This window comes from Tiliqua scincoides, chromosome 15, assembly GCF_035046505.1.
Source record: "Tiliqua scincoides isolate rTilSci1 chromosome 15, rTilSci1.hap2, whole genome shotgun sequence".
Taxonomy (NCBI): domain Eukaryota; kingdom Metazoa; phylum Chordata; class Lepidosauria; order Squamata; family Scincidae; genus Tiliqua; species Tiliqua scincoides.
The window spans coordinates 4,235,086-4,248,787 of record NC_089835.1 but is presented as its reverse complement, the minus strand read 5'-3'; the positions used below and the strand labels follow the sequence as shown (position 1 = coordinate 4,248,787).

Below are 13,702 nucleotides of genomic sequence, written 5' to 3'. Positions count from 1 at the left end.
ATGATTACTGGGTGGGGTGTCGTTTACTTTGCGTACTCTCCCAGGGTTTTGGGTGCTCAGAGTTCTTGGTTCTTGAACCCTAGAGCCTCAAGGACCCTTGTTTGGTAGAACTGCCACCACCCTGTATGTGCCAGTGCCTCAGTCCAGGGACACCGAGACCCTCTAGGCTTAATTCTATCCCTTGCAGGCACTGAGCACTCTCTTTACTTAAAGTCTCAGTCCTCAAGTTACTAGTCCACAATGAGGATTTGGTAGCTTGCTGAACGGCTAGGCAGGATTCTGAACCTTTGTCCCCAACAGGCAGTGAACCAACAGGGTAAAAGGATTTTTACTTTATTAAGCACATAGGGTTACAAAAAGTTACAAAAGGCAGCAAATGCTGGAGGCATGAAAACTTCTAGGAAGTATCTCAGCATTAAAATAATAAAGCTAACTGGCTTATCTCTATTATTCTCTAACTCTCACCTGGGTCAGCTTCTGTTGTAGACCTTCAGCCCCAGTTACCTAAGAGGCCACATGGTCCTGGCGGGGCAGGATGTGCACCCATCACCTTTCCCACCTAGAGACAAAGACCAAAGACAACGAGCGAAGACACCCCTTTGGGTTTTGTTCTTATACTTCTCATGCTACAGGATGATGTGACCCTGTACTTTTTTGAACTGACCAATCAGAACTCTTGGGGACAGAATCTTCTCGAAGTGGGGCTGGATGCTAGTCCTCTTCGTTCTCCCCCTCCCCACTGGGGATTCATGGGCGCCTCTCTGGCTACTGAGGTGCTACATTATCACCTTTCATGAGTTGTAAATTCCCTGCAGCTAGGATGCAAGCCACTTCTCTGTTACGGGGTTACTTTGGTTCAGGCTTTGCAATGCTACTAGGCCTGAACTGCACATATTCATGACATGGGGGCACCTCCCTTCTGAGGAAAGGCTTCAGCGTTGGGGTTCTTCGGTCTGGAAAGAAAGCACCTGATGGGGTTCATGACTGAGACGAACAAAATGATGCAGGGGACGGACAGAGTGGACAGAGGGATGCTTTTTTCCCCTCTCACACGACACCAGAAATTGAGTGGCTGGAGAGTGAGAACAGACAAAAGGAAATATTTCTTTAGCCGGCCTGTGATTAGTCTGTGGAACTCCTCGCCACAAGATGCGATGGCCCCTGGCCTAGATGCTTTTAAAAGTGGGTTGGAGAGGTTGATGGAGGAAAAGTCCCATCACAGGTTTCAAGCCGTGATGGGTATGTGTGACCTCCTGGTTCTAGGCTGTCTCTGAACGCCAGGTGCAAGGGAGTGGCACCAGGTCTCTTGTGGTCTTGGGTACTCCCAGAAGCACCTGGTGAGCCAAGATAAGACAGAAGAAGCTGAACCAGGTGGGCCTTTGGCCTGATCCAGGGGGCTCACCTTATGTGAGGCATCCCTGTTGCCTTGATATCCGGGACATGCATATGTCAGAATGCCAGATGCAAAGGAGGGCACCAGGATGCAGGTCTCTTGTTATCTGGTGTGCTCCCTGGGGCATTTGGTGGACCGCTGCGAGATACAGGAAGCCGGACTAGATGGGCCTCTGGCCTGACCCAGTGGGGCTGTTCTGATGTTCTTAACTACAATTCCCAGGAAGCCTTGCAGGTCTCTTGTTATCTGGTGTGCTCCCTGGGGCATTTGGTGGGCCGCTGTGAGATACAGGAAGCTGGACTAGATGGGCCTTTGGCCTGATCCAGCAGGGCTCTTCGTATGTGCTGCTGACAAGGGAGGGCACCAGGATGCAGGTCTCTTGTGGTCTTGGGTGCTCCCTGGGGCATTTGGTGGGCCGCTGTGAGATCCAGGAAGCTGGACTAGATGGGCCTATGGGCTGCTCCAGTGGGGCTGTTCTTATATGTTCTTATGACATGCTCTGGGGTCTTTGGGAGCTGTGTGGTTTATTCCCGCAAGGTATATCAGCCCCAGACGTAGTCAACATCCAGGAAGCAACCAAGTACATGATGTGTTTCCACCACCCTCCTCAGGTTGCAGCGACGCCTCTCCAAGGAAGCCAAGCCCATCCCGGGGGGAGGCCGGGCCAAGCCCCAGCCGAAACCCAAGCCCCAGCCACGCTTCCCTCAGTGTCGGGCCCTGTACGCCTACGACGCGCAAGACACGGACGAGCTGAGCTTCAACGCCCACGATTTCATTGAAATCGTCAAGGAAGGTGAGCCGGAACTTGGTGCCGGGGAGGGGTTTGGATGCACAGCCCAAATTTGAAGGCAGGATCGAGAGTTGCAAGAACCTCCCTGTCCAGGGGCAGTATATCTCCGCAGAGAGGTTGCACACTAAATACAAATGAATTGCTGGAAATAAATCGGGGCAGGGTGTCATTCTCATGACTTGCTTGTGGGCTTCTGTGGGGGGCATCTGTTGGGTCAGTGCTGGAGAAGAGGGGCATGCAGTCTGATCCAGCAAGGCTATGTCAGAATGTTTAGACAGACCTACCAGCAATTGTGAGAGTTCAGCAGAGCTTCCATGTTCAAGGGCACTCTACCTTTGAGTACAGCATGCCACAAATGACAGGGGAGGGCTATTTTGGTGTTTTTTTTTTTACCCCCATGTGGGCCTCCAGTTTTGGAACTGGGAGGTGGTCCAGCAAGGATGTTCCTGGGGGCTTTTATTTTCGCTGGCCTGGGAAGAGAGCTGTGCTTCACAAGCTCAGGGCTTCCTCCTCTTCCTCCTTTTGCAGATCCTTCTGGCTGGTGGAGAGGCCGAATCCGTGGCAAAGAAGGCCTGTTCCCAGGGAACTACGTGGAAAAAATCTGAGATGAGGGGCCCCAATTCCGGCTGTCTCCTGGGCTGCTGCGAAAAAAGGTTGTCTGCTGAGGCTCCCTCACTGCTCGGGACTTCATCGTGGCCCTGAGCACGAGTTGGAAAGTACCAGAGGGGCCCCCCCCAGGAGGGAAGCTGTTGCCTGGCAAAGGAACCTTGGCGAGCATCTACCAAGATCCACGGGTAGTGCAAGCGCTTTTTTCCCACCCCCGTTGACAGGAAGCCAACTCCCAGGCAGGTTGAAAGTTGTGGGGGGGCGGCCAGGATGCCAAAGCCCATGTTCTTTTCAGTTTTGTGCAGACGGTTTTGTGTATTAAGTCCCCCCACTCCATTGCCTCCGTTTGGCAGAATTCCAGCACCCCTGAACTTTGGGGCAGGACAAGCGGTGGGGGGGGGGGGATAAACCTGGCATTTAACTTGAATTCCCGGCAAAAATATAATAATCAATAATGGCACCCAGGACTCCGGAATGGAAAGTTCGCCCCTGTGAAAACAAAATTGGACATCTCCGGGGAGGCTGAAGAAAATTTGGGCTTGGACACCGGTTCATCGAGAAGCCTCCAACTGACAAAAATGAATTTTGAGCTAAAAGTGGTGAAGGGAGAAGGCCCGAGGGCTAGGAAGGATTTTCTAAACAGATCCTTCTTGGGACCGGAAAGGAGTGGGGGGCAAAAATGAAACCGGGGGGCAAAAATGAAACCAGGGGGCAAAACCGAGTGGGGGGCAAAAATGAAACCGAAAAAGAAAATTGGTGTTGCATTATTATTTTTTTTGCCTTGGTTGTAAAGGGTGGGACCAGCTCCTGCAAGTATGCGCGGAGAAAAAGTGTTTTCTCCAGGGAGTTTCTGCAGAATTCTACTCTGGGCCACTCACTGTGAAGAGACAGCCTTAAAAAAACCTTTTAAAAAAAGATTAAATTATGGACTTTTTTGTAAACGAGCTTCTTTTTGTCGTGCAGTTGTGTTGTGGTTTTGGGGGGGCGGCGGCGGTGGGATGCCTGTGTCATTGGCCCCGGCTGAGAAAACAAATCCCAAGATGCCAGAGGTCAAAGGGGGAGAATAACAGCCCAATCCTAGGCAGGACTACTCAGAAGTAAATCCTATTAGAGTCAATGGGGCTTACTTTCAGGAAAGTGGATCGGACTGGGCTGTAAGCTGAAACGCTGGGGAATTGGTTTGGGGAGACCGGAACATCCTGGAACTGCAGAAAGAGGGTGGCAGCAGGTAATTGACATCTTGGCGGAAGCAGCGCTGCTGAAAGGGCAGTCCTTTCAGGTGGGCTTCCCCAGCACCTCGGCAGTGTCTCCCTCTCTCACCCCTCTTGGCCTGCCTCTTCCCCCATAGCATTCCTTGCCTCTTGAGGCTTCCTTCTGACTCGCCCTCCCAGAGCCTTGGCAGAAGCAGCACTGCTGAAAGGGTGGGCAGTGGGAGAGCCCAATTACCGTGGGCACCAGATAAAGAGCTTCTGGGAGGGGGTGCATCCCCCCCCCAGCCTTATGTTTGACACCCCTGCCTTAGTGATTCCCCAGGAGGCTGCGGTTATTCAAGGCAGTGTGTCCTGATGCTCTGAGAAGGAGCAAGGAAGCCTTTTATGTGATGACACATGGATACTGCCCCTCACTCCTTTCCGGTCCCAGGAAGGATCTGTTTAGAAAATCCTTCCTAGCCCTCGGGCCTTCTCCCTTCACCACTTTTAGCTCAAAATTACATGTTGCCTTTTTGAGGCTTCCTCGGACATTCGGGTTGGACCCACCTTCTCCCCTCTGGAGCCAAAGCCACCGAGAACCACACGGGTTCTTACAGGGGGAGAGCCCCTGGGAGAGGCAGGTGCCCTTCTGAGCAATGCAAACCCAAGCCATCTAGTGGTGGACATTGGTACTGCACCAATAAGATGAATGAACTCAGGGGGCTTTGCTGGGTCTGGCCAGCAAAATGGGTTTATTTTGTTCTATTAGGAAAAATTGTTTGCCCGATCTCGTCTGATTTCAGAAGCTAAGCAGGGTCAGGCCTGGTTAGTACTTGGATGGGAGACCGCTTGGGAATACCGGGCGCTGTAGGCTTATACCATGATCTCGGAAGCTAAGCAGGGTCAGGCCTGGTTAGTACTTGGATGGGAGACCGCCTGGGAATACAGGGTGCTGTAGGCTTATACCATGATCTCTGAAGCTAAGCAGGGTCAGGCCTGGTTAGTACTTGGATGGGAGACCGCCTGGGAATACCGGGTGCTGTAGGCTTATACCATGATCTCTGAAGCTAAGCAGGGTCAGGCCTGGTTAGTACTTGGATGGGAGACCGCTTGGGAATACCGGGTGCTGTAGGCTTATACCATGATCTCGGAAGCTAAGCAGGGTCAGGCCTGGTGAGTACTTGGATGGGAGACCACCTGGGAATACCAGGTGCTGTAGGCTTATACCATAGTCTTTCGAGACTGAAGGTTGCCAACCATTGTTTTATTACGGTTTTTAAAATGCAAATTTCACATTATATCGCTTTATTTTGCATTTACCATTTAAAAGAAACACACCTCTAACTATGACGCATGATGTGTCAGATGGGGTGATGGGTTTTTAGCCGCTGGAGATGGCACTGAAGGGGATTTGCCAACTTCATAAAGGAAAGTGAATGCTAGACATGATAGCTAAGTAGAGCCTCTCAATCCCAAGGCAGTCTATCCCTTAATATGAATTGGTAGGGGGTGGCGTATGGGAGAGGACATTCACCAAGATGGTGTTCTTGCGCACGACTGGTCCTGGAGGGTGGCTGCTAAGACATGAAAGCTAAGCAGAGCCTCCAGCTTCAGGGGCAGTATACCTCTGAATTCAATTTGTGAGGGAGCCGCAGCAGCAGAGAGCTCGTGCCATCCTGCTCTGCGGGAACTCCTGGAAGGAGGCAAGACCGCTTGCGTACTGTTCATCTTGCACGAGGGGCACCGTCGCTCCAGCCCTCTGCAGTTGTGTGAACATCCTTTTTCACCCAGACAGCCTGGTTTGGAAACCCAAACATCTCAGTTCAGACCGGCTCCAGAAGGGGGTTAAACTTGGAGCATTTAGGAGTGGTGCCGATTACGACAATCAAAGGAGTTACTTGCGAGCCTTTGTGGGTTGACCATCTACTTTTTTTTTTAATGGTGCATAATATTAAGTTCACAATCATGCCCCCCCCTCCAAAGTGCCCTCTGTTTTTTTTTAACCTGCTGGAAAACAAATATAAGAACTCACAGCTAGTTTTTGTAACTTGTTTTAAACCACATCCTGTTCGATATACCCCGCTAGACAGGAAGGCAGGTTGGTGTATGGAACAGAAGGTCAACTTCCTGAACCCCCCCCCCAATTCTGGCTCTGTGGTGGCTGAAACCCCCCAATTAAAATGCCTCCCCGCTCCCTCCCTTTCCCTTTCGTGAGGTCCTCAGGTCAAATTTGTCCATATTGCTGCTGGAACCCAAAAGGGAAGGGGGGGAGGACTCAGCCTCGAAGCCTGACCTGCTGTCAACCCGCGGGATCCAGCCCGAAAGCAGGTTGCAGGTTCCGTGGAAGAAACTAGAGGCGTGGAGGGGGGGATGTGGCACACTAGTGCCGGATGCTCCAGCCAGGGGCCGATTCCGAAGAGGCGAGCCGGTGGCTACAGCACCGAACATTTACTGCTGCTCTTCTGCGATCCTTTCAGGTCCAGCGGGCCCTTGTTGATCTGAGCCTGGAAGGGGGCCAAGAAGAGAAACAGGAAGAGAAATGAAGGAATGGCTGGAAGGAAGTGGAGGCCAGGAAGCCACACAGGGCTTAATTTTACTTGCAGGGGCTCGGAAATGCAAAGAAAAGTGTGTGCACCAAACTTTGACCAAAATCTGTGGACAATTAAATCTGGTTAATTAGGTAACTGAATAAAATCTGGACAATTAAATCACTTACCTGGGGCCGCACCCGGCCCTCCAGAGAGATCGCACGTGGCCTCCGCAGAAGATGAAACCCTCCAGCCGGGTGCTAAAATCCGCACGGCCCACAGATAAGGAGTGCCCACTGTACGTTTTGTTTTAAGGTTCATTATCTTTATACAAGTACTTATAAGGTCTGCAGAAGGCAGGCGCCATTTTAGAAGATGCATTCTCCCCTTTAGAAGATGCATTCCAACCCTCACCCAGGAGGGAAAGCATCTTTTGCAATGGCACTTGCCCTGATACAAGGGGCTGCTGCCGTTTTAAAAGAAGCATTCTCAGTTGTAAGACTTGGAAGAGGCATCCACTCTCGCCCAAGAGGGAATGCCTTGCCTAACTCTCTGAGAAGAGGCATTCTGAGAATGCCTAACTCTCTGAGAAGAGGCATTCTAACTCTCTGAGAATGGCTTCATTCTCACCCAGCAGAATCCATTACACGATGGATTCCACTTTCCCACCACACACAGCAGCTCAGAAGGCCTCTTCGGCTTCACCCTCCCCCGCCTCCCCAGGCTAGCGGATTGCATTGTGGTTCGGGTACCCGTGAAACACGCACACACTTCTCACACTTCCTGTCCTTACCGATTTCTTATTTGATTTCAGAAGGATGTCCCGGGCCAGAGTAGTGAAAGCCTGAGAAAGAGAGTGAAGGAAAATTAAGGAACGGCCCGCTGTAGCTCGACGGACCATTCAGTTGCGTTTTGTAACGTGCAAAGTTCTGGACGTCACAACGTCCCCCTGGTGCGGGCCCTTATCAATCAATCACCGCTACTGAACAGCCCAAGAACTGTGTTGCAGAGAGAATAATATTCCGCTCTAGGCTGCCTGCCATGTGCACACCTCAGGCCTCCTGAAGTCAACGCCCAGTAGTCATCACTGCTGATTTAGCACCCAGGTATAGAAGGGCTGGAGACTGGAGGTAGACTAGCGTCCCATTTCCAACCAAACTGGGCAGAGATGCCGCTAGGAGGCTCCGATCAAAAGAGGCAGCCACCCCCATCCACAGTATCTAGTACTTAGCAGATAGACTGCTCCTTATCAGGCAGTTCCATTTAGCTCTCACTCACCAAGAATAGCTCTGTGAACCTGTCTGACTCTTTTTAAAAGTCACCCAAGGCCATATCAGAAAGGCAAGGGGTAGCTGTGGGTCTCTCGGAAAGGTGCCCTATGTGCCCAGTTGCTACACACACACACACACACACACACACACACACAAAGCTCACCTCTTGCACATTTAAACTGGATTTTGCGCTGGTCTCAAAGAACCTGATCCCGTGATCCTTGGACAGCTGTCGGGAAAGAAAGAGGACGCATTTCAAACATGGACATCTCCATTCCCTCAGAAACCTTAACCCTCTATCACCATATCCCATCCTAAGAACATAAGAACAGCCCCACTGGATCAGGCCACAGGCCCATCAAGCCTGTATCTCACAGCGGCCCACCAAATGCCCCAGGGAGCACACCAGATAACAAGAGACCTGCAAGGCTTCCTGGGAATTGTAGTTAAGAACATAAGAACAGCCCCACTGGATCAGGCCATAGGCCCATCTAGTCCAGCTTCCTGTATCCCACAGCGGCCCACCAAATGCCCCAGGGAGCACACCAGATAACAAGAGACCTGCAAGGCTTCCTGGGAATTGTAGTTAAGAACATAAGAACAGCCCCACTGGCTCAGGCCATAGGTCCATCTAGTCCAGCTTCCTGCATCTCACAGCGGCCCACCAAATGCCCCAGGGAGCACACCAGGTAACAAGAGACCTGCAAGGCTTCCTGGGAATTGTAGTTAAGAACATAAGAACAGCCCCACTGGATCAGGGCATAGGCCCATCTAGTCCAGCTTCCTGTATCTCACAGCGGCCCACCAAATGCCCCAGGGAGCACACCAGATAACAAGAGACCTCATCCTGGTGCCCTCCCTTGCATCTGGCATTCTGACATAAGCCATTTCTAAAATCAGGAGGTTGCGCGTACACATCATGGCTTGTAACCCGTAATGGATTTTTCCTCCAGAAACTTGTCCAATCCCCTTTTAAAGGCGTCCAGGCCAGACGCCATCACCACATCCTGTGGCAAGGAGTTCCACAGACCGACCACACGCTGAGTAAAGAAATATTTTCTTTTGTCTGTTCTAACTCTCCCAACACTCCATTTTAGTGGATGTCCCCCGGTTCATCCTAGCCTCCTCTAGCCACAAATCTCAACTGGCTTTGCAAGCCCCTGTTCCACTCCACCCCAGAACCCACGATTATTCCACCACCTGCCGTACCGAGCTTTGCAATTGGTAAGAAAAACCAGTCCCTGCCCCAAGGATCTTGCTATTTGAAAACACAAGAGGGACAACGAAAGAACGGAAAAGAGACAGAAATGCAGGCAGGGATAAACAAGGCTTTGCTCAAGAATGAAGTGGGGACCTGGACACTGAATTGAAGGCTTCGCTGAAAAGGAGGGAGGCAATCCACCCTCCTCCAAGACCGTTACCTTCTCGGCTCGATCCCGGGTCACCTTGCGCTTGCTCTCCATGTCGCACTTGTTCCCCAGCAGGAGGCGCTCTACGCCGGCCGAAGCGTTCTGTGGAAAGAGAGGAGAGAGCTGGTTGCAGACCCGGTTGGACAGCAGCCTGGTCTCTACTTCTGCAGCACATGGAGGGCTGAGAGATTCTGCTTCGATGGCTTCCTCGGCGTTTGGAGGGGGTGGGAGAAGCGAAGCCGGTGAGGGGTTTTGGGGTCCAGTTTTGGGGTGGTGGAAGAACAGTGGGGGAGGGCTGCATCGGACACCTCTCCCCATTCCCCGTTAGAACGACCTCCCTGTCCCACCCTCTTTCTCAGACACACACAGGCCCCTCACCGACCTCCTTGATGCTCTTCATCCAGTTCTGGATATTTTCAAAGGATTTCTCATCCGTGATGTCATACACAAGGATAATCCCCTGGGAAGGAATGATGGGTTGGAATTGACATCATTTTGTTCAGGAAACACACCCACTGGCTTACCCTTCCCCAGAGACCAACCACTCAATTCCTTGCTGCCCGCTGCAAGCCCCAGCACCTATTGGCTCAGCTCAAACCCACCCCAGCCACACTGGTGTTCACCAACAGGGGGAACTGAGAGCAAAACCCCGTCCATTCAATATTCTTACAATTGTATTTAAACAAGAAAAACAAGACTCTAGTCCTCATTGGGTGGAGGTAAGCTGGAAAGTGGCGCAAAGCTGGAAACAGGCTGGCTTTCAGAAGTCAGGGGGTGGTACTTCCACACACTTCTCTTCACCGGGGTTTCCATTAAGAGGCTAAAACTTCAACCCTTTACACACTTTCCCGGGAGTAAGCCTCATTGAAGTCAATGGATTTTACTTCCAGGTAGACAAGCATAGCATTGGGCTAAAATTGTACAAAGGGACCACATTTGAGAGCCAGGATGGAGTAGCCAGGATGGAGCCAGGATGGAGTAGCCAGGATGGAGTAGCCAGGATGGAGTAGCGGATGGAGCCAGGATGGAGTAGCCAGGATGGAGTAGCGGAAGATCCAGGTTCAACTCCCTGCTCATCCATGGGAGTGACCATGGGCCGGCCAGTCTCTCTCTCTCAGCCTCTCCAACCATACAGGGTTGTTGTGAGGACAAAAAGGAGGGACTTCCACCAAAAATGGGGTCGCAAACCACCAGTGGGTCCTGACTCACAGTTTAGGAACCACTGCCTTAGATGTCACAGGCTTCAAATATATGTTTAAAATGGGATCTTCTCCACATTGCAATAGCAAATTCTGAGACATGCTCCCCCCCCCACGGGGAGATAATGCCCCAATGGACCTGATGCTTTCTTGTCCCTTTCGGTAGGACACTGGAGTCCCTTGCTTAGGCTAAGGAGATTCCCCCCACCCATTGAGAGACCATTCCAGCCTGGTTCAGAGGGTAGACACTTGATCTTAGCCAAAATGCCGAGAAGAGGGTGGAAGCCGTACCATGGCACCTCGGTAATACGCCGTAGTGATGGTCTTGAAGCGCTCTTGGCCAGCCGTGTCCCTGAAAGACAGAGAAGCCTGAATTTGCAAGGGGGGGCATATAAGCGGAAACTTCTCAAAGGCCTTATATTCATTCTCGTTGCCCCTTATATTGCATCTGGTGATTGTAAACAGTTTGGGGCAGAGACACAAATATTTTGCTTATGACACGCGGTCACATAACTATGACACACCGTACCAAAACTCTCATATGATTCTCTTGTGCTCTAGCCTGTCCTTGGTGGCGCCTGCGCTTTCAGAGCGCGATACCATAGTCTTTCGAGACTGAAGGTTGCCAGCGATTCGATAGCCTGTCCCCTTCCTCTCACATCTTCCCCTGCTGTTAAGACATTGATTGTAGGCACCTTGAAGCAGAGACACTATTTTTTAAAAAATGTACTTACCAAACCTGAAGCTTGATCCTTTTGCCTTCTATTTCCACTGTCCGGATTTTGAAATCAATGCCTGGGACAGGGGGAGAGAGAACTGAAGGTTGTTTTGTGCCGTGAGCACAAGATCCTACTCTCTCACTCTGGTTTCATTTCATCCAGAATAATGATAATCTCCTGGCTCGGTGCACACAACTTCTGTGCACTCAGATGATCCCCCCCCCAGCTATGTCTATTCAGGTGAAGGGAATTAATTAGATCCCCTTAGATTAACATAACACCCAAAAATTTCTAGGATGGTATCCTAAAGCGGATTTTGACTCCAGTGTGCATGGAAGGGGTGCCTGCCCTTGCTGAGAGCATTGATGCACTGTTCAGATGGGTGTGGATTAGGCACTGAGGATGCCCAAGGGCCGGAGCACCCCCCACCCCACCCCAGACCCTAGGAGGCTGTGCCCCACTCCAAGGCCCCCTCTCACCAATGGTGCTGATGTAAGTGCCACTGAAGTTGTCCTCTGCAAAGCGGATGATCAGGCAAGTCTTTCCCACTCCACTGTCTCCGATCAGCAACAGCTTGAAGAGGTGATCATAGGATTTTGCCATTTTCCCAGGATTCTTCCCTTCCAAGGAGAGGGACTAGGAAAAAAATCCAGAAAGAAAGAATCTGAAGCTGGGGAGCAAAAAGTTTTGAGGGGTGGGGCCGACTCCTCCTTCTCCCCCCCCCAAACAAAAGTTCTTTTCCTCCTTCCCTCTAGCCAGCTCAGACCACTCCCCCATTCTCTCTTTGCTGGAAGGCAATGGAGAAAGGAGTTCCTTCTGGGCAAGGGAGGGGTTAACCAGTTCCTGGCCAACTCAGCCAGTGTGGGAGGAGGTTGCTGGCTGGCTGGCTGGATGAAGGATGGGGGCTGTCCATTCATTTGGGAAAAAGATGTTTCTGCAAAAGGGGGGCAGGAAGCCTCTCTCCCTGGGCTGTCGAATGGAGGCAAGAGTGCCCCTGAGAACACACAGAGTGCTTTGCCCGCACTCGCCACCAAGCGCTCACAGTTGCCTGGAAGCATGCATCTAGTCCCATCTCAGGACTGGCTTCCAGGCATGGTTAAGGCTATCTCCTCCGCCCTCCTTTTTTAAAGAGGCACAGGCAGGCCAACCAGACCTATCATTGTCTCTTTATGCCAGGAAAAAAGATTTCAGCACATTCTGCTTTGAAACCAAGTAGGGAGATGCTCAAACTTCTTTTCCCGCTCCTGCCTAGCGCACAGTTCTCTGAGATTTCGTTACCCTAAGACGCGCCAACAGTAGGGCTACCATATGTGTGGGTTGTTTGTAAGCTCCTTGAGGGCAAAGACTTGCTAGTCTTTGCTCTCAAAGCACCATGTATACAGACAGTGCTGTTTCAATCAATAATAACAATAATTGTTACAGCTGGAAAACACAGCTTTGGAAAGGATCAGACAAATGCATGGAGAAGGAGAGTCGGCCTAATGGATACTAGTCATGATAACTCAATCGAGCCTCCATGTTCAGAAGCAGCCTACCTGGAACACAAGGAGGCTTGGGGTGAAGCCTTGGAAGGTCTCCATCCACTCTAGCCTTTTTGTTGCCTCTTAGAACAGAGCCTGGAGTAGATTTGGTATCAGGCAGGGCCATCTTAGGGATACTTGAGAGAGCCAGGCGACTGCAGCAACCTTAACTCTTTCTTTGCCTGCACTTTTGAGTGTACTGATGTATTGAGTTCATCATTAAGTATTAGTGCTGTTTGGTGTCCTCTCTTGGATTTCGTGATGGGTTTTAATTGTTGCGAGCTGCTTTGGGACAGCCCAATCCTATGCTTGTCTACTCAGAAGTAACTCCCATTAGAGTCAATCGGGCTTACTCCCAGGAAAGTGTGGATAGGATTGGACTGGGAGCCATTTATTGGTATTTTATAAAGCACCTCAGGCCCAAATCCTAACCCACTTCCTAGCACTGATGCAGCCGTGCCAATGGGGCATGTGCTGCATCCTGCAGTTTGGGGGCAGTCACCGAGACCTCAAGGTAAGGGAATGTTTGTTCCCTTGTCTCAGAGCTGCAACGCCCTGAACTTGGTGCTGGAAAGTTGGTTTGGATTGTATCCTAAAGGGTGTTTTTTTTGTGGTGGTGGGCATTAGATGGGTCATTATATGGGTCAGTTTTGCAAGCGGGGTGGTTAATGTCACAATAAGCGTAATAATGAATTGCATGAACTGCAAGGAAAAGGCAGGGTAGGAGATGGTTTCCTTCATGTTATGCTGATGAGCGTTCCTCAGTGTGTACAGTTTTGGGCACAGCATTTCCTCCTCTTCACAGATGTTTGTGGTGCTGTGGATTAATGAGAGCCGTGATGTCATCGCTCTGCCAGTGACATCATCAGGCTCCTGCCCCGGGGCCCCTCAATATTATTATCCATTTAATAAACTTTACCCTGCTTCTAATAAACGCTCAAAGCGGGTGTACGAATCTACGTGGGCATTTAAAGGTGAGTGGCCACCCTGACATCCAGTGGCAGTGAGTTCAACAGGAAAACCACATGTGTGTGGTTTTATGGGGCTGTAGGGCTTGGGCGTGAACACGAGGCAGGA

At 51.0% G+C, this 13,702-nt stretch overlaps 2 protein-coding genes across 2 annotated transcripts in view; one reads left to right on the top strand and one right to left on the bottom strand.

The window, feature by feature from the left end:
• LOC136635258 (unconventional myosin-Ie-like) overlaps window positions 1-3,238 on the top strand; it is a 36,330-nt gene extending 33,092 nt beyond the window's left edge. Inside the window, exons 29-30 of the mRNA XM_066610411.1 lie at window positions 2,005-2,186; window positions 2,712-3,238. Coding sequence (XP_066466508.1) covers window positions 2,005-2,186; window positions 2,712-2,788 — 259 coding nt within the window. The 3' untranslated portion in view covers window positions 2,789-3,238. The remainder of the gene's footprint in view (window positions 1-2,004; window positions 2,187-2,711) is intronic.
• A 2,000-nt stretch (window positions 3,239-5,238) lies between these two features.
• Window positions 5,239-11,881, bottom strand: RAB13 (RAB13, member RAS oncogene family). The gene is made up of 8 exons (XM_066610324.1): window positions 11,585-11,881; window positions 11,121-11,181; window positions 10,678-10,738; window positions 9,570-9,647; window positions 9,200-9,289; window positions 7,942-8,007; window positions 7,301-7,351; window positions 5,239-6,483 (listed from the first exon to the last, which is right to left on the bottom strand). The coding sequence occupies exons 1-8, from the start codon at window positions 11,706-11,708 to the stop codon at window positions 6,412-6,414; spliced, it is 603 nt and encodes a 200-aa protein (XP_066466421.1). The 5' UTR covers window positions 11,709-11,881; the 3' UTR covers window positions 5,239-6,411.
• Between the last annotated feature and the right edge of the window lie 1,821 nt (window positions 11,882-13,702).